General features: G+C 40.2%; 1 protein-coding gene across 3 annotated transcripts in view; it reads right to left on the bottom strand.

The window, feature by feature from the left end:
* Positions 1-21,723, bottom strand: part of si:ch73-72b7.1 (netrin receptor UNC5C) — a 199,864-nt gene that overhangs the window by 62,614 nt on the left and 115,527 nt on the right. For all 3 annotated transcript variants that reach the window (XM_039802570.1, XM_039802571.1, XM_039802572.1), the window contains exons 3-4: positions 20,791-20,934; positions 8,584-8,687 (exon numbers count right to left, since the gene is read on the bottom strand). In XM_039802570.1, coding sequence (XP_039658504.1) covers positions 8,584-8,687; positions 20,791-20,934 — 248 coding nt within the window. The remainder of the gene's footprint in view (positions 1-8,583; positions 8,688-20,790; positions 20,935-21,723) is intronic.

The raw sequence follows: 21,723 nt of genomic DNA, 5'->3' as shown, positions 1-21,723 counted from the left end.
ACCCAGATTTTTATCCTGTCGGTCTGGGGATTGAACCGACGACCTCCCAGTCACAAGCTTGCTTCTCTAAACTTTAGGCCACCACTGCCCTAGCAGGGTTCATGATAAAATCACAATGTCTGAATGAAAAAGAACTGCTTACACATTCTGCCTTAATTATTCATCCTTAAGAATAAAAAAAACGTATGAAAATGCATTCTGACTTTAAAAAAATGTGTTTCCAATATGTTTAGTGCAAAATGCATATAATAAAACCTGCTAAATTAAAAAGGAAAGCAGGTTTTTGTGAAACACAAAAACAAATGTATTTGTATCTGTGTCTGAGTATGAGTGGGAAGCTAACCCTTTGAGTGCCTTTCTAACACACGAGTGAAGGCATGGTGTGTGTGTGTGTGTGTGTGTGTGTGTGTGTGTGTGTGTGTGTGTGTGTGTGTGTGTGTGTGTGTGTGTGTGTGTGTGTGTGTGTGTGTGTGTGTCAAAGCTGATTCACTGTACCGTGTAGGAGTGCTGATGACACTCCATAATCATTAAAGCATGAAGAGGCTCTGAGCTGATTGGGGGCATGCTAATCCTTTTTAATTAACTCTCCAGCTCTCCAGTGTTATTAAAACCGCCCAATAACAAAATACAAAATCAGCTTTGCTTTATTAGCCGGGTCAGCTGAACTATCGGAGACCTCCCTGTTTGTTAGTGTTGCATTTTGTTGAAGGATGTACAGTGTAAAGTATGAGCATGGTAAACAAACAGCAACATGGACATGTAGAAAACAGAACCTTTCAATTACATTCAGACTGGGTTTCTGCAGTTTTTCTTTTTGGTGAGAGAGTTGATGATCGTGATATTTTCCTATATGAAGTTGAATGTGTTCAGCCATTACAAAAACACATTTTTCAGCAGAATAATTAACCTGCTTTGGTCAATGCCACCACTTTGATACAATGTTGTGTAGTTGTGCAGCAAACTGCGGCATTGATTTTACAGTTTTGACAGACAAAAAGACAGCAGATGCCATAATGAGCAGCATATTCCCTCTTTATGGTTCCCAAAAGAACTAAAGGAGCATCATATCTCTAAGTGGTGTACATCAGCCTTTGCAAAGTCACACTTAAGTAGCCCAAAGCCATCTACCTTTGAATGAATTATGCTTTATAATTCAGCAAAGCATCTATAACGCCAAGAGCTTCTTGGCAGTGTTTGATAAACTGATGATTCAATACAATTTCAGTGAGTAAGCAGTATCATGAATACCGCTCAGCAAGAAATGTGCTCATATTTGATTTCACACAACCAAAAACATTTTACATAGTGTTAAATGGAGGACTGCGTCATGGCAATAAAGGATTTTAAGATCACACTCTGTATCATTACAAACATCTCTACTCCAGACAGTCATCATCTGATAATGTTGTGTTATCAACACAGTCACATTTATAAAAATATGAATTGCACCGACAATGACCTCCTTTAGTAACTCATTGAAGACTACTTAACTGAATAGTTATGTAAGTGAAAAGCAATTAATTTGTAGCAATTATTCAAAGCCCTGGCTTATTAAACTTTTTCAGTCTTGGTCCCAAATGAGGATTTTACTGTTCAAATTGCTCTAGTAGATAAGCATATAAAATTATGCCTCAACTCTTGCCAGCAGGACTATTATTACTATGAGGACTATTTTTAGGTGTTAAATTATTTCATAAATACATTTCAATGTGTTCATTGTATTATAATAACATACAGTATGCACACACCTTTTATAGAAAGTCACAGGATTGTGTGCCCAACTTCAGAAATTTTAAAGTTTTCTGTGCTCCTAAAATACTTAACAAGGTCTGAACTCATACAACTTGACAGAACAGTACAGAGTTTTGTTATTTGACACTGTCGCACCTTGTGTCAAAACAGTGTGTTCTTTCATCCATGACAACACTGTCAGGACTGCCGAGGGCAGCACGGGTAGCTGCCTGACAATGCAGTACACTCTATACTGTCATGTCACCATCTATCCACAGCTTTGTCTCAGAACTGTGTCAAGAAAGACAGGGATCGTGACAGAAAGAGACAGAAAGAGACAACGTGAAAAAAGAGCCAAGAGTCCTAAGATAAGACATAAACGGAAATGGAGACAGTGAAAATAGCTGAGATAGGAAACTGTGCAAGGTTTCATCGAAGACTCTCTGAAAACAGCCAACAAACAAGCATTCATTTTAAAACAACTGAATGAAGGGTCAACATTTCAACGCCAGAACATGTAATGCTCTTTCCATCTCACTGCCAGAAATACATTAAAAAGGGTTCATATAATTACAAAGGAAGACCATCTTATAGTGTTGCCAAAGCCTTTGAATGGGTAATGAAAGGGGAGAGAGTAGTTGGGGTGTGGAGGAGATCCACACAAACGCCTTCATTATCTCCTACTCTCATATTTCTGAGTCAAGCATCCACTCAACCCTCTACATACTGCACACACAAAGAACAAAGTCCCAGTCTTAAAAAGTCTCAACCCCTCAGACCACAGAAAACTAAAAACTACATGTGATCACCGGCCTACATACATCCTGTATTCTATGTAGATGGAAGAAAATCCTGCAGGTTGAGTGTTCAGCTAAGAGACAAGACATAGTGCGACTAAATGTAATGAGAAGCTTCCCTTTTTGAATTTTGATTGATGGTTTACTTAAATGGCGAATGTACTGTAAGTGCTCGCAGTTACAGCAACTGTGAGGGCTAAAATAGCAGAACTCTTCCACTTGTGAGAAAGCCAAGATAAACAACTGCGTTTAGTGTTTGAAACAAAAAAAAGTTCCAATTACAGTCTGCAAACAATTCATGCAGGAAAGGTGGAAAAAAAGAAAATACATATTTTATTGCAATGACTGTATAAAGATACAGAGAGAGAGAGAGAGAGAGAGAGAGAGAGAGAGAATTAAAAAGTGAGGAAATGTCTGAATTTAATGACATGGATGAAAAGCCTCTCAACGCTCCTAAATCTTACACTAGAAGTATATATGTCATCTTCCTCTTCCTGTGTGTGTGAATGCAAGAATGACAATGTTTTTGAAAATACAAAGTGGTTATAAAAGGCTGCACTGTTATACAGTACAAGGAGTCAAAGAGATAAAGCATACTGTATGTGTGTTTATGTGCGTGTCTATTCATGTGTGGGTGTACACACACATCATTAGATAATGATCACAATCCCTCTCGACATTACCAACAACCAACCACAATACATTTATTACTGACACAACACAGAAGCCGCTCTTCTACATCTGCCCCATTTGTAAATTACTCCGCAGTGATAGACCATCACAACAGCCTTTTGATAATCTTAACCCCATTTCAATAATTCACCTAGGCAGTCGGAATAAAAAAAGAGATTGCTGACTAATCTGTGGATTACGGTGATGATTTCTGACAGAGTTTGAGGATCAAGGTAAAATGTGATGGGAGATGAGCCGTGGGGCTTACTATGCTAGCTCAAAGAGGATTAAGGTAAAGATCTATTGGGGGAGCAGCATTACATAAATTGTTTTTGTGCACAGAAACGCACACACAAACCCACTTACACACACGTGTGTTTCTCCAGAAGACGGCCAGGATAAACATTACTTTCATTCTAGCCCATTCCTTTCCCTTCGGGTTCATTTAATTGTATTTATTCAGAAATAAACAAGTCCAAAAAAATGCCATTCTACTAGCGTTTCTTTCCTGGATAAAAGACGCGTTTCATCTATTGACAGAACTTTCTCTGGACACAGTAAGAGAGCATGTCTCATTTGTTAGACAGTTTAATTGACACTGTCACCTTCACTGTCCATTTCAAGCACTCCACCACCACAGATGTTATAACCTCCAGATAGACTCTGCTAGTAAACGTCATCATATGACACATTAACAATGGTGACTTCAGGGACTGAAATGTGCTGTGTCTGTGTACAGTACACTGTATGAGTGTGAGAGTCAGGTAGCCGTTAGCGTTTTGGCTACACCGCACCACTGAAGCCTTCTGACAGAAAAGTCTGTTATGATTTGCATCACAAAGAGTCATTCACGCACACCGACACACACCCATACACACAAAATGCACGTTTCTGGACTCATTCCACACTGGTTAACACAGAGAGTCACTGACAAAAAATGACATAGATGGTCACTGTGTGTGTGTGTGTGTGTGTGTGTGTGTGTGTGTGTGTGTGTGTGTGTGTGTGTGTGTGTGTGTGTGTGTGTGTGTGTGTGGTGAGAAACTTTAGCAGGACAAATGGTAGCCATTACGGAGCTTGGAGCTTGAATCTAAATCCCATCTTTGAAGGACATCTCTCTATGCCACCCTAAGGCACATAGCAAATTACTGTTACTTTAAGTTTATTGTGATGTAATACTAATAAAATATATAAAATCACTCAACCCTCTGACTTTACTTAGAATGTATCTTCTGAAGTGGAAGATTACACTTAGACAGATAATGTCTAAGTTCATCATAAACCATTATGCTAGTAAATTACTTGCACTAATTTAGGTGGTGGTTGGATTGAGTGGTAAAGAATGTGACAGGAACTTGACCAGGCTCCAGACACATATCCAGTTACTGTCTGACTCTGTGTGTGTGTGTGTGTGTGTGTGTGTGTGTGTGTGTGTGTGTGTGTGTGTGTGTGTGTGTGTGTGTGTGTGTGTGTGTGTGTGTGTGTGTGTGTGTGAGTGAGTGAGTGAGTGAGTGAGTGAGTGTGTGAGTGTGTGTGTGTTTGGGATAGACACGTGGAGTGCCTGTCACCACACACTGATGTGTTTATTTCAGAGCAGCTGGGGTAATCACTCACATGCAGAGACAGACGCAGACAGGCACACACATAAATATTCTCACACACACACACACACACACACACACACACACACACACACACACACACACACACACACACACACACACACACACGCACACACACACCCGACAAGAGGTACACTAAGGGACAGATTAGCCAGGGATTATTTTAACTGCTGCGCAACTGTTAGCCTTGAGAGTTCAGGGTCAAACCTATCCAAAATTGCAAAGAAAATTTCTACACACAAACCAACGCCATTATTTCCTTTTCACTGACAGTACTGCTCATGTCATCATCAGACGGTCTCCTATATTGTTTTTCTTTCTCTCTTTCAATTTAAAGCTCCTGAGAGACACAATTTGAGGCATTTTGAAATCCTTGAGAAACATCTAAATCTCTTTAGACTATGATAGAAAGCCTTTAAAAGCTGATGGAAAGCTATTGGATTCTGTAGGGAGGGTTCAGCCGTTCAACAGAAAAGGCTTTATGGACACAGATGGTGAATTCAGAGAACTTGAATCAAGTCCAGCACAATGTTGACTTTTTATTTCTGGCTTTTATATTTATGAATTTCTTTCCTGGTCCGAGGTCATCTAAACCAATCAAGATAACGGATAACTGATGTGAGGTTCATTAGGAAATAGAGGCAGCACTCTGACAGCTTGAATACATTTTTTAATCTTGAAATCCAAAGAGGAGTGACCCCATAGGCCAGGTAAAGCCAGTAGACTGCACATAGCAGGATGTGTGTGTGTGTGTGTGTGTGTGTGTGTGTGTGTGTGTGTGTGTGTGTGTGTGTGTGTGTGTGTGTGTGTGTGTGTGTGTGTGTGTGTGTGCATGCATATTTTATTAAGGTTGCATTTGCGCAGGTAGTTGTTGGCATGTTGGCAAGTGAATGTATACAGATGCTGTGTGAATATAAATGTAAATTGTGTGTGTGTGGTAGTCAAGGCTTTGGTGTGGCATGTTGACAGCCACGTGATGCCAGCTGGTCATTATGATGTGTGTATCATGTATCAGGGCACCAACCCCATCACATTGACAACTTTACAACAGTCGTCAACTGGTCGACACGGCAACCGCAACCGCAACCGCTAGGTTTAGAACATTTTTAGAGAGGTCACAGGACACCACAACTGTCAATCAAAAAAAAGATGGCTGTGTGTGTGTGCGTGTGTATGTGTGACTGTGTGTATGTGTGACTGTGTGTGTTTGTGTGTGACTGTGTGTTTGTATGTGTGTGTGACTGTGTGTGTGCATGTGTGTGTGTGTGTGTATGACAAGGAATAGAGAATGAAAATGGCAAAAGAATGGACATGATAAGAACAAAGAGAAATAGAAAGTCAGAAGAGATAAAAAAAAGGAAGTCAGGGCAATAACCTGAGGTCATCAGCAGGTTTTAAACCTAAATCCCTCTAATCAGCTTCAGCAGTCAGGGGAGACAGACCAATCCATTTGCCCTGAGATCCCATTATGACAGGAGAAAGGGATGGAAAAGATGGCAAATTGAGCGTTAGTGTGTGCATATCCGTGTGTGCATGGATGTATTGTATTGATGCAGGTGTCAAAAATAAAGAAAGCAGATGAGGCAGCAGTAGTAATTAGTCAATAGTGTTGAGATATGTCTTCAAGACGAAGGAGTGTGAGTGTTAATGTGGGTGTGTAGCAGAAAGCGAGAGACCCAGTGAGTGAAAAATAAACTCCATGTCTTTGTGGCTCCAACTGTTGATGTCACAATTCGACCAAGGTATTTGCGACCAGTCAGTGTATTTCCCTCAGAGGAATTAGAGATTTCTCGAGGTGAAAGGATGGGAAAGGACCGCTCCATTTTTCCCCACCACTCCTCCCCCAATCTTTACCACTGCCTTTCTCCCTACACACTCTTCCTCACTTTGTACGCCGGTCTGCCTGAGTGCCTCACTCACCCCCTCTCTCAGGGGAGCTGTGTACTTAGGTGCAATTGAAAACGACTATCAAACCCTGAGGAGTGAAAACCTGATTCACAGACTCCTTATGCGGTAATGCAGCCTTCTCCAAGTGCTGTGCTGCTCTTCCCCAGCGACCAACTAAATGAAATTATGTCTTTTTATCCATTCAGGTGGGAATGCAGCCAGATTAAACCAGGAAAGTAAAGAGCAATCTGAATTGTGAATGACATTCTTTACTGTTGTTAAGGCTCTCAGGGAGTGGAAGTGACACGTGTGGCTCTCACAAAGTGGATGTTTACTGTGCAACACGTTTGATGAGAGGGTAAAATGTCGATGTGCTGACAATGTAGTTGCAGCATATACACAATATAATCTTTCATTGAGGAGGATAGTGTTGGGACAGTGTGAATATGTATGTATTTACCACACTATTCATGCACTTGAAGTCCACACCTGTTCGAATTACTAGCATTGCTGGGAACCTCTGACCTCATAAAGTCGGCCTTGCTTATCAAAGTGTCCTTGAGCAAGGCAGTAAAGTTAAATGGCCAAAATAATGATGTGCTCATTTTACTAGGGGGCAAAAGTAACTCCCCCCTAAGAGAAGTTAGCCAGTTGTGCTTTTTGTTTAGTCTTCACTGCACATGTATTCAATTCTGTTCAGTTTTCAGCAATATGTACATCTCTGCTAATGAAAAGGAACATGCCAGTATTTTTCAGTCTTTCTGAAGAAAATCAGGCAATCCACTTTCATTAATTATCCTCATTATTTTCTGCAAAGCTCAGGCACAGTAAGAGAGAACGCAGACGTTTAGCCTATATTCCCTCCCTCACTGAGATTTCCTTGATTTAACTTGTGCTGCAACTCAAATTGGTTCTCAGGGGACAGTTAAGTCTAAGTTTAAAACTTTGGATCAGCGTTACCTCATTGCAGCAGAACTCTCAAGCAACTGTCACTCAAAACGAGATCCCCCGATTTCCCCCTGTGACAGTTAAACACAAATGTTTCTGCGCAAAGAAACAGTGCTTTATATTTCTGAAAACATGTTGGAGAAATGTTTCAAACCAAGACAATTGTGAAATCATGTTATGCTAAACCTAAACATTGTCCTTGTTTGTATTAAGGTTAAAACATTAACATTTTGCTACTGCGATTAAGTCGATTGAATTCATTATTTGTATCAGTTAAATGGTAATAAATGATAATTTAGCACTATCCTTTTTGGAATGAGTGCTTACAGTTATTTAGGTTTTGACATATTAAGTCTTTTCAGTTTTTGCTTAGACATAACACTAGTAAAAAAGGCTATTTAACAAAATTTGTCAAAAGGGTAAGAATGCATTTTTATTCAGCACACACTTCATCCACTGAGTACAGATTGTGAAAGAGCGCCCGCCCCCATCAATGCTCTGTCTGTCATTCACAGTCCCAGGCAATTTCAAAAAGTGTCACATCTGTAATAACTGACTTTGCTGTGGCATTTCCAAGTTAATTCCACTTGATGATTCGATAACACCTTATAATAACTATCACTTATTAATGATAAATTGATAGTTAATTAAACTTAAGTTAATAGTTGCGTTACTGTTAACAAACAATGGAATCATAACTAATAATCTTTACTTATTATTAGAAATGCTATAATGTGTTATTTTAATAGTTTATTGTTGCACACATTCGGATTCCTGTTTTTACATTGTTTTGCATCCGCTGTTTGCTTCATGCTGACATCCCGTCTCAGTCCCTCTCTCGTTCTGTTCTAGAAGTCCTCTCTCTTAATCTGTTGTCTTGCTTTACATTTACCCCGGAAGGAGGTTAACAATAACGCAGAACGTACCTCAGCAGCTGGTATGCCCTCTGGAGGGCGACACTGTAACAGCACTTCCTGCTCCAGAGATACTTCCTTTCCTAAGGGTTCCTGTTCAAATGACTTCTTCAGGTCTGAGGAAAGAGACACAGAAAGACAGGAAACTTAGGGCAGGTTATAAGGTGAGCCAGAGAGAATATGACAAAATCATTGTGGGGATTAGATCATAATGATACTAGATAACATATTGACTGTTTAGAAGTGATACTGTTATGTTATGATATGGTGGTGAAAACTTTGCTTAGGTAGCCAATGAAAACATTATCAACAAAGGCCGAGACCTTGAATTGAAAAGATCAAACTACTGGTCATTGGTAATGATTTCATCTCTAACCAGGACAACCCTGGAATAATAACATACAACAGCAACTCCAAGAATTCTATAAAGAGCAGAAAGTCTTAATGAAAAACGGACTTTTGTGGGAAGCCATTTTGCAAAAGCATCCTGTGAATCAGCAGTCAGGGAACCCATTTAGGAGATACTGCCATGTCATTGTAAACCGGGCTCTTTACCTCATTTCTCCGGCAACAATGACACAGTAATTATGGAGTTGGTGATTGAAGTCAGCCATGCATATGTTGACTTCTTCCACTCTCAGGGCACTTTAGAAATGTACACAACAAGGAAAAACACTTAGCTGTATATTCTTGGAGTCAAGTAACGCTCACACAGGGTGCGCGCACACACACACACACACACACGATCATGCGTCATCAAGTGCTTTAGCTACGTCACACACTATACACAGGCTGCTTTGTTGCATGCTCACCCCCCAATCACTACGCACAATCTTTAAACTTCATTTCATAGATACTGCCAGAGTTTCAGGATCTCAAGCAGGCCAAAGACAATACATGACTCACACTAATGGTCCACATGCTGTGATGAATGACAGTATTACAAAGCGGCGTGGAATGCACTGCCATTTGTTCCACAGAATGTTTCAGAGAGGGTTCAGCTGTTTTCATTTTGGGGTGAAAAAAATCCTCACAGTAGCAGACTTTAAGACAATTAGCTAGCTATTTAAATAAGAACAACAGAAAATGGAAAGACAAAAGAAAGGAGAATGGAGGGAAGGCGAATAAGGATGTGAGAGAAAACACAAAAACCCTTGTGGGTGGATGGATGGAAGGACTGTTTTTTTTAACTGATCGTTATGCCAAATACATTTTTCTCTGCATCTTTGTTTTAATCATACATTCATTGAGAGAGTTTAAAACGGGAAACCATTTTGCAGATAATGTTGAGTATTCTTGCCTCTGCAACTCTTTCTTTCACTACTTTATAAACATCCTGCCTAGGGCTACCTCTTACACTGCAATGCTCCATATTTACTCTTTAGACTTGTCCTTCGCTTTTCTAATCACCTCCCTAGTCTGCTGCAATGTTGCATACAGTAATGTATGCGTGTATGCCTACATAGGCAGCTGAGCTTAACACATGTTCAAATAATTAGCTTGCCATAGAAAAGGCCATAAAACAAATTGTAACCTGAGAGGGGGGGCAGTGTTGCGGGATTTAGCAGGTGACTTTATTTATGGTGCTGATCCGATGGTGTGATGGTTTTCTAAATAAGAACATATGGAGGGGGTGGAGTTTTTTTTTTCATTCAAGCTTTTGGGTGTAACTCAAAGGTTTACGATCTGATTTCTCCTAGAATCGAGAGTGTAAAGACTCAGTATGATCTGGATAAAATGATTAGCAAAGCTATTTTGTACATTCCAATTCTTTACTTTGGAGTTTATTTTTAACTTTGAATTAAACGCATGTAAGGAAGATTAATTGGCTACATATCTGCAGATGCAGAATGTGCGTATTTCAAAGTGATATGCAGAGGTCTGTTGATATAGGCGCCGTCAACAGCAACATTTAACTGATACAATGTTTCAGATAGTAATACTAAAAAACTTGTTCCCTTTGAAGAGTTTGAAAGTGACTTTGTTAGTTTGTAAAGGATGGCTGCAGCTGTGGAACACAAATCCTCTCTCCTCTGTCCTTCAGTTTTTAAAACCATACCGAAAACTTTCGACACAGCGGGTGTGTGTGTGTGTGTGTGTGTGTGTGTGTGTGTGTGTGTGTGTGTTATCCTTGCGTCCTTTTACTCTCCTGGTTCCCAGGTGTGCTCTTAATCACCTTCTCCGTCAGCTGTGGTACACCATTAGTGAACACACATACACTAACACACACTGGATAGAACATTTTTTAATACTGAACCGGTCGACTCAGAGTCACTCTCTGGGTATTTCATCAGGACAGTCACCTTACAGTGGCTAACAGACATAGAAGGAGTGAAAGAGAAGGAGAGGTGAAATAGGATGGGGGTATAAGGAAGGTAGAAGTCCGGGCAGCCGGTGGGGGGGGTGAAAGATGAGAGGCAGAAAGAGAGAGGAGGAAGGAGGGAGAAGTTGGCAGCACACAGCAGGACCACTTTACTCTTTCTTAATACTAAAACCACCTGCTTGGTTTTTACCTATCAAATACGTTTTTATGTCGCTATAACAAACCTTTGATTACAACACTTCACAATATCATGATCCCAATCTTAGAAAGAAAAAGGAAGAGATAATATGTGCATCAGCTTACAAAAGTATAAGAACTCTGAATCGAGCCTTCAAAAAAACAATTCACACAAGCTAGTTTTATCATTTTAAATATTTTGAATTTGTAATAATGAATCACTCTCTCCCTCAGTCACAAAGGCAGACTCAAATACTGGAGAAGCGAAAAGAAAGGTTGTGATTAGATGAATGTCTGAGCAATGAGTGGAAAATGTTTAATATTCTAAGAGAGAAAACCTACACTTCAGCTCAAAGTGCAAAAATTAGCTATTTGCATGTAGGTAATTTACCTAGAGACGATCTTGCGTTAGGATCAGACCAGCTGCGACAACAAATTGGGAGGCTTCCCTACTTCCTACCCCGCTACTTCCGACGCCCTTGCTCGGACCCGCTTCACCTTCATGTTGATGTCAACTACACACCTTTAAATTTCCGTGACTGTGTCTTGCACGGTTGTGACACTATCACGGATACAAAATCTGGCCGCAGACCTATAAAACACCTGGCAAATTACTCAAAACCGCTTCTTTGGTAGTTCGCTACAGTAGGTGTCTCCAGGACCACATTCTGCCATAACACACACACACACACACACAGAAAACAATACCAGTGACGCTGTCGCGGTTGGTAATAAAGTGGTTAAGAGTTCTGCATGTAAACTTCTGGAAGAAAAGTCTGTTTTAACATAAGACAACTCACTGTGTGTGTAACTGTGTTACACACCACGGCCCTATTTTAACGATCTAAAACGCAAGTATGAAACGCAAAACGCAAGTAGCTTTGTGGGCGGATCTCGGGCGCTGTTGCTATTTTACCGGCGGGATAAATGACTCTTGCGCCCGACGCAAATCTAAAACGGGTTGGTCTGAAGTAGCTAGGTGTGGTTTGGGCGTAACGTGCAATTAACCAATCAGAGCGTCATCTCACATTCCCTTTAAGAGCAGGCGCGCTTGTTCCATGGCGGATTGCTATTATGACGGCGGATTTGCCTGGCGCACGCCAGCGGGAGCTCATCGCGCATTACTCCCGGACCAGATTCCGCCGGAGTGTCCAATCCCACCGTAGTTCAACATCACGTCTCCTTAAGTCCTCTAATATTTCCTCATTTATGTCATCAACACATCCATGATTCATGGAAATGTGTAAAACACAACAAGCCACAAAGAATGCTGCGACTTTTTGAGGACTGTACTGTAAAGTGCCTCCTGATCTATCCAAACACATGAAGCACATTTTCAGTAATATTTTCCTTTGTAATTATGTATGGTTTTCCAAAATGGGAACTGCTGTAGATGAGAGAAGTGTATCCGCGGGTGCACACACTACATTATGGCCACCATGCGCCCCTAAAATAGCATCTGAATAACGCTGCTGACTTTAGACTAGCGCCACTGACTTTAGACCAGGTTTTTCTTGGTCAGTGGCGGAATTTGCTTTCTGAAACTGCAGAATAGCACAAAGTAACGTTTGTAACTGAACACCCCGCCTTCGCTCGAACGCCGGGAGCGCAAATATATTCTCTAATTCCACGCCGCGTCTGTGGAGGGAAAAGTCCGCTGTGCGTCGGGTGCAAAATAGGAATGATACATGCGTTCGGTGTACAAAGGCAATTGCGCTGAGTGCAAGATAGGGCCCCTAATGTGTTTCCTACCAGCCTGCTGTGTGTGCACGGTTGTACTAAACAGTTTCAATACCATACAGTATATTGCAAGGTAAATATTGTATGTTAGGAGCTACTATGTAAGCAAGTCAAAAAGCAGCAGGAGATGAGCTACAGACTCATGGGACATAAGAACCTGCCATATTTGAAACTGTATGTGTGAACAAGGCATTAGAGGTGATCACGGTGTCTGCCTTCTAGAGGATAAACCACTGACAAAGCTTTTAAGATTTCCAAAACGCTTCAGAACACCTTCCCACCTAGTTGACAAGGTTTAATTTCATACACTATAAATCAAATCATTATCAGATTGCGTGTGGAGAGCTAAGAGAGTTATGTGAGGACACACATAACTGAGGCTAAATGATAACTTCATAATACAGTCAATCCCTGTGGGGGACGACAGCCTGAACAGGGCATGATGGTTCATTATGGGAGTAATCACCCAAAGCTTCAGCCCTAAATCCACCACATGGCTACCAACACAACACAGAGACACACGTACACTGACAGATACCGAAAGACAAAGAGAGAACGATAGAGACGGTGCGATGCTGTCACACTGAGAAAAATACACACAAGAGATGGAGACTAACAAAAGACGGCCACAACACATACATGGAGACAGAACAAACACAAACATGCCCACTGTGGAACAGAAAAACAGACTAACACAAGTAAACACACACACACACAAAAAACGAAAAAAAAAAAAAAACGCAGACACAAGAAGAGAATGAGGAAGTGATTGAGGGGTGAGACATACTTGGCTCATGCCAGCCAATTCCAGGAACAATTTCCTGGTCTTAATTAGTAAGGGAGATGGTGAAATGAGGAGGTGGTGGTGGGGAGAGTTGATCTCCATAAAGATTGAGAATGAAATTAAAGGAGATTAAAGCAAACCGCTCAGGGGATGAACAGACAATACACACACACACATTCACACCTAGTGCTAAGCTAGCGGGCTAAGACAGACAAAATGTTTGCCACTTTGTAGCAATAGTTTGTCTTTGAGAGAATGTGTGTTTTAGAGAAAGAGGGAATGTGACATTGTGTTCACGACACCAGGGGACCATGAATGTACTTCAACTGAAGGTGTGTTTTTGTACATGTGTGCAAATATGTGCCCAAGGGAAATATGTGCACAGGAGAGGAAGGACAGCTGTGTCCTATCAATTCACTGACCCCACTTCACTCCTAAACTGCAGATAATGCTATCAAGCTTCATAAATATAACAAAAGCAATGAGAAATTCACTGAACAATTTCCAACCACAACAGGGTTGATACGTGCAGAGGGCAACCTTATTCAGTGTGAACTCCCTTATACATACACAATAAAGCAGTGTAAGCATCTATTCTGAAAATGACCTTTCTTGCATAACCTCTTCTTTTTCCCTCCCACCCCCTTGTCTTTCTTCGCCTCCTTCGCTCTCCCTCTAAAACTTCTTCCACTGCTCAACTAAAACTGTTATTATGTTTGTGGTGAGTTTGTTGCCTCAGGCTCCTCTACATAAGCACATTTCAGAGCAATTATCCAAAATGGGTGTTTCTGCCTGCATGCTACCCATGCCAAATCATAACGGTTTCCCCTGGTGGAGCTCAAGCAATAAAGAGCAATGTGAGCTACTTGGAAAGAAAGTAGCAAGCAAAGTACTCTCCATAAGTCTCAGAGAGGATAATTTAGACATCCAATTTCCTGCACAGTGGCATGGAAACAATCAGACCTCTGGATTAAAAAAAAACAACAACCAAATGATGTAAGTGATAAAGCACAAAAGAAGGTAAGGTGGTATTTAATAAACATTAGGAAAAAATTTAATGTAAATGGGTTTATAATTAAAATGCAATTGTATTAAATGATAAATATCTAACTTGCGAACAATCAAAGAGTTCCTGCTGTAGCAGCTATATTAAGATCATGAGGTGAATTTGTATTGCTTTCTGCTCAGGGAACTCATTAAATGCTGTGATTCCAAAAGGATTAAGTTATATTAAAGTTATAATATTTTGCTTGATAACCATATACAGTATTTGTGTTCTTCTAACAGTTTTGATATGGCTTTCATTTAATAGCTTGTTTGTGCAATATCATGAAAGTTTTTTTCTTTTTTTTTTCATGACAACATAAATATATCCTAAGGCCACAGGGTGTTTAAGGCTGTAGCCATTTATGAGTACCTCTTCAACATTTGGGTACTCATAATTACATCTTCAAATAACCAATAAAGCTCCAAAAGATAAAAAAAGGAAGAACTGAAGGTAGACTGTGACTTTGAGTGTCATTTTCAGTGTGGTTATATAGGGAGTCATTTTCTCTAAGTGACTTTAGAGAGTCTCCAACTTTGCACCCTGTCATTTCAACACTTCCCAACCTGTGATCAGCCCGGGACATCAGACAAGGTCTTTCCATCCAGTGTCAAGTTTTGAACACGTAAACAACTCTATTCGCTGACATGGCACTGGCACTCTGAAGCACAACAAATGAAAGATCCCCAGTGAAAGCAAATCATGGTTTCAAAAAAGTTAAAATCTAACATAGATATATTTCAATGAAAAAGAAAAAAAAAATCTGTTTAGCTTTGCATGTCATCACAGACTTTCCTTTAGGCTATTAGTTGTAAGAGTCTTACTTTTTTATGTTAGTCCATACAATGTCAATGTTACATTGATATAAATAGGAAATTGTCCAAAAAATGTTGTTTCATCTGAAAAGATATTTTTGACTTTTAATCTTCATATAGTATCTCAGCTCTAGTGATTTATTGACCACTTTGGGAAATAAAATTCAGCCATTCAGAGTCATCTGCCAGTTAAATCTGCTTTTTTACTTAATCCTTAACAATTCCATTTTATTGAGTTCATTTTTGCAAATATCATTCTGTTTTTGTTTTAACCTTTAACTTATGCAATACATATCGTTCCGGGAGACACCTCAGCGACTCTATGGGTTAACGAGAGCTGACGATCCCTTCTGTCTGCCTAAGAGTGGTTCCTTTATTTCTCTTGAAAAATAATGTTAATGTACAAAAAAAGTATATAATGCAGATTGTTATGTATGTTATTTTTCTCACAGTTGGGCTTTTAAGTGACTTCAGTCGTGTGTGCTAAATCATCACTGTGGCTCACCACCATAACAGTTTAAAGTACGCTGAAGCAGTCCCTGACATCTGGGAAAAAGCTCAGCGATGGTGAGACATCATAACCACACATCCACACAGACACACACACTATGGGTTCTCACTATAAAAATGTTTATTCAGTGTTTGTGATCATCATGAAGTCTCTCTCAGAGCCAGAAACCAAGACTCTCTTGATGATGTCATCCAGAGAAAAACACTGAAGGTTTTCCACTGACAGTGTTTGCAAAAGTGTCAGGGTGAGTGTGGAGGGAAAAACAGCATGGATCTTTTGGCGTATCAGTTCTGATTTGTCTATGCATTAATGAAACTACTAAGCAGGCCATTTCATGCAAAAATGGTTAAATGTCATGTGGTTGTTGGGGGAATTTGGTTTCTGCGCTGCAAAGCAAGTTTCATATCAGAAAGGTTGGCTAACACACTACAGTTGTTTCCAGGTGCTGTGTTATAAATGCCTGCTGTATTGTTGTAATCTGCATGCAGGTTTAAGCCTAAATGAGTGTAGAACAGTTTGGTTTTAATCAATGCTTAAAATCTAACACAAGGAATCCCTGTTGGGCCTTGTTTTCCTTGGTCTAATTCATCCATGATTGAAGGAAAATCTAAATTCATGCAGCTGAGACATTTGCATCATAAACAAAACAGAAGAGAAATTCCCTAACAGACATTTTCCAGTTGACACAAATAGCTGCCGGCCTGGGTTGCTGTGTCCCCGAGTGTCTGGACTCTGATTACTATGCACACACATGTCTCAGTGGAAGGTGGCAGAACAAATTGCCAGCATCTGGAATGTGTGTGTCTCTGGGTGTTTGTGTGTGTATGTGCGTGTGTGTGTGCGTGCGTGCATGTGTCCTTGACACATTGCTAATCCGTTGAAGGAGAAAGACTTGACCTGATAGCTGCAGGGCCAAAGAGCATGACTGACACTGCATGCACATTTGTGTGTATGTACCGTAAGTGTCTGTGTTTCGCTTACCCCTGTGTACGTGCCTGCACTGCTGTGCGAGTGTGAGAATGTGTGTGTTTGTCTCACCTGCTTAATGAACTTGAATTAAGCTGCCTGCGCACAATCATAAACTAGCTAAAGTACCCTGCTCCAAAAGACCAACAAATCACTGACATTTAATATCTCTGATTGTGTGTTTGACACTTTAACAGCCGCAACACTGATCTTCATTATCCAGCTACACACTGCGTATTCAGATAATGACTTGAAGTGTTAATTCTACAGTTATTAAAACAGCCTGAAGATGGTGGAGAAGGAGAAAGATAGAGGCAAAAAAGAAAGCACGAGTGACCAAACGAAACAATAAGCACAAGATGAGCAAAGCGAGAAAAAAACTAAAAGAGGAGACAATGAAAAAGGAGAAATAAGAAAACGAGTGGGAAGAAGAGATGGAAATGGAGGAGAAATGCTGAATTGCTATTGCATGGTGCGGTAGAAAAGACACTTTGCTCAGCAAGCTCTAGCTGCCAGGAAGCATTTTAATCACAACAGTAGATCCAAATAGGAGCCGAAAGCGGGGTAGGTCAGGAGGTTGGGTCGATTTAAAGTAAAAGGTTATCGCAAGACTGGGCTGAGTGTAATCAGATCTGGTTAAGGGAAAAAAATCACTGTTATAACGCAAAGAGAGAAAGTGAAGACGGAGGGACAGACAAAGTCAGAAGAAAAATACACACTACACAGAAATATAAAAAGAAATGAGAGGGATCTGAAGAGAAAGAGTGAGTTAAGTTAAAGAGAGGCAGGAGTTCTATCATCTTTCTCCGTCCTGATATCTATTGGCCATTCAAGCCTTCTCAGAGGCCTCCTCCATCACCACCCCCCCACCAAACCTCCGCAAGAGGTCTTATGTGTGTAAAATACTATACGTATACCCACCCCATGTGAATAAAGGTGACTGAAAATGGGGGGAAATGATGCAAGATAGGTAGCATGCTAGTTTGTTTTTGATACAGTGTAAAAAAAATGTCATTAAGGGTAAAAGATTTATATATATATATATATATATATATATATATATATATATATATATATATTTATATATATATATATATATATATATATAATCTGTTTGAGGCAGACAAAAAACAAAATAAAAAACCGAAGTAAAAAAACAACAGATAATACATAAAACAGGACAATTAAAAAGGTAGTCTCGCTTTGCCAGACCTTCCTCCACAACGCTGCGGAGGAGGGTCTGGCTAGTCAACATAGCATTCCGGGATGGGAGAAAATCGTGCTCTGGTTTATTATCATTCCAACACAAAGAAAGCGAAAGGAAACGGACATCGGCGAAAAGACATGCATCCGGGAGAATTTCCTGCGGCACCGGAACAATCCCGGAATTGGAACTTCGAGGATATAGACTAAGGGAAAGGGAAAACTGAGGTGCTTGGACTAACTGTGTTGATGTGTCATTATACTTGCTGACAGCTGGTGCTACCTGATGATATTGATGGCATGGATGTTGTAAGTCATAGAGTGATGCAGGCACACATGCACATACGCATGTATGCACTCAGCCATTTGTTCATACATCAGCTACCTTGTTGCGACTGAACAATGTGGCCTTCAGTTCTCAGTATGTGTGCATGTCTGTGTTGCTGGTGTCTACATTCACGTGTTTACCTCTGAGAATCTCAGAAGCCTGTACGTACTGTATATGTACGCTTGCCTGCATCCGTCTCTCAGCACGTATCAGCCCGGACGTTAGCCAAAAACAGCACATTGCCCAGCTTTCACTGCACCCCGAGGAGGGCCCATTTCATTCAAGAATGTTATTAGTGGAGCTTAGAAGGATATTTTTGACTGTGTCACTAACTCTCTGCTGACAGACAGAAAAACATCCTCACATACCAAAGCAATGCAGATAGTAGGCTGAGGCTGTGTTCTAAATTCAAATGGTGTTACAAGCCAAAATAATTGAGAAATATGTTGCTTCGGTACTTCCACACAACTGGTATACTGTATTGTATATTGTGTTATATTGTCTAAGTGTGAGTCAGCTCATTTTTCTATGAATGAACAAGTGTATATGTACTATATTTAAATAATCTGCTACAGGGACAATTTACAATATGGTGTAGTGGTCTATAAAATATATAATACATAAATAGAGGAAACAACCAAGCCCTACAAAAGTGAAAATGTGAGACATATTTACAGCCAAATTAAATAGCCTGAATGAAAAACAAGGATCAACATGATGGATTTCCTTCTGCAGCACGAATAAGACCAACCTGGGAAAACAAGATTTCCAGGGTGCACGTCTGTTAGAGTGATACTGTCTGTTAAAGTACTATATATTGGGATGTGTGCAGTTTGTTCTGAGTGTCTGCTGAATGGACTCTATCAAAGCCCCCAGATGTCCTTTTGAGAGTTCACTCAAGCAGAGCCACACTTTCAGAATAAGACAGGTAAACCAGAGAGGTGGGGTCGATTTTATTATTGACATTTCTTTTCTGCTTGACCTTTTTATAACCTGAGCACTCAGATGAGTCCCAGTTGTCTTATATGGCAGAATTGACCGGAGCAATGATGCTTGGAAAACTACTGTTGCGGGTTCAATTTTCAGGCCAGTGAAAGGAGCTTTGAAGGAACAATCCATTTTGTTATATGAGGCTTACATTGAAAGAACAAACAAGGCCTTTTTTAGGTGATTTCTATCAAACATCTCAACTCTCTTGCCACACAGTTGCTGCAGAGCCATCAAGTGACCATCACTCACAACAGGATTCAACCTTTTCTTTCCCCCTCTGGACTGTTGTTTGGGTCTAACAATCCTAAAATGATTTCCCCATGTGATCACTGTGTGACATGGCAACACTGTCTGCTAGAGTGATATTGAGTCTGCCTGGGTTTAGTCTGGCCTGTGTTCTTTTGGTGACCTTATAGTCAGACTCCCAGTTGTCAAATTAAATTGTTCACCAGACCATAACAGGAAGCTACTGAAGACATAGAGCTAATTCTCAGTTTAGAAAGTTCCCCACCATATATCATTCAGTGTAAAACCAAGTTTGAAGGTTCTACCCAACTACAAGTTTTTTCCTGAGCCTTTGTTGTTTCTAGTTAAAATATATACCCTTATGACAGCAATGTGCCTCTACACCTCAAAGGAAAGCTTAATAGATGTCAAAGTTATAATCCTTGAATTTTCATGAAATAAAACCTAGTTTTTGAGTCTATTTATCTATTTTTCTCTTTGTCTTTTTTCAGCAATACCTATTCAGTATGATCTCTTATTACCTCTCTATATTTTGTTGTTAGTGGCGGAGTCCGCCATTTCCGCACAGGATACAAGTTGCCTACTGTACTTACGCATTAGGGATTCACAGGAAACGTTGCACGCATGTAATTCACCGTTACTGTTTTTCTATCGCATTTATATCAGCCTCATTGTTCACTCTCCTAACGCCTGTTCTATCAAATTACTGTTAATGCAAACTGAACACTTCGTACTGCTGCTGGTTCACATTAAAAGCATTCAACTGGCGAAACACAGGGTGGCTTTTATTGTGAAGCTGTCAGAGGAAACACATATTTGTTAGAGGCAAGCACTGACAGCAATCATTCATTTTAAAAACATCTACAAAACAAGACCCAGCAGAGTGAAGGTGATAACTTTGCCTGTGTATGTACTGTAGGATTGTCTGTGTGCAGCTTTATTTGCAAACTATTTCTTTTCATTTTTTGGAAGGATAATATGTAATTTGTGAGTATACGAGCAATGAACTGACCCATACTCTCCATACTCATGTGTAAACAGTACCCACTGGTCTTTAGACCTCACAGGCATGCATACAATAGTGTACTCACATGCAATGCGAACGTGCGCCTTGCGGCTTTTGGTGGTTCCAGCAGAGCTCCAGGCCACGCACTGACACCAGTAATCTTCAGGACCAAACAGCTCCTCCACCTGCTGCCGTGTGATTTCTATACTGGCTTCTCTTACGACCAGACCTGCAGAAGAAAGGAAAAGCATTGTTGAATCACTTGCAGTATAAATTGAGATTTGGATTAAAGCTTAAGAAGACTGCCTCAAATGGTCAAGTTCCAGTTCTCACAGAGCCACCAGAAAAAGTAAAATTCTATTTAAGCTTATACCCTTGTGATATGACTTTATGTTAGCTTAAGAAGCAAAAGCGGTGAACAGTAAAACTCTTAGCAAGTAAATAAAAACAGGAGATAATCACACAATATATGCTGCTTGTTTACAAACCCAGGTCATTCTACTGAGTAAAGTCTCTCCGGATTTAATGTAAACTTTGTGAGATTGTTCCTTTGCACTTCTAGCACTTATCTCACTCTGGTCCCCCATTTCCCTGTTTTCTCTGGTGTTTTGAAAGCAGCTCCATGTGAAGAATAAGTGTGAGGTTTAAATAGCTGCACCCAACTGATAGGACTGCAAGGGAGCAGAGAGAGAAGACTGCAGAGGAAAATAGGAAATGACCGAGTGATAAACTCAGGATGAAAATATGGGGGACATTGAAAAGGGTCAGGTAGAACACAGGTGCACAAGCAGGGAAAAAATAGGCACTGAGAAAATTGTGGAAATGCATGACAAAAGAAAGGAATAATGAATAAAAATGAAGTGGGAGGAGGGAGCAAGGAGGACTATGAAGGAAAAGAACACAAACTTTAGAGGATCAAAAGGCTTAAAGAAGAGAAGATAAAAATAAATAAAAAATAGACATGACTGTGAAGATAAAGAGAGGAGAATAGATGGAAGAACAATATAAAAAAAAATAA

This window comes from Perca fluviatilis, chromosome 6, assembly GCF_010015445.1.
Source record: "Perca fluviatilis chromosome 6, GENO_Pfluv_1.0, whole genome shotgun sequence".
In the NCBI taxonomy this organism is placed as follows: Eukaryota; Metazoa; Chordata; class Actinopteri; order Perciformes; family Percidae; genus Perca; species Perca fluviatilis.
Note: the sequence above shows the minus strand (reverse complement) of the source record. Positions and strands in the feature narration are given on the sequence as shown.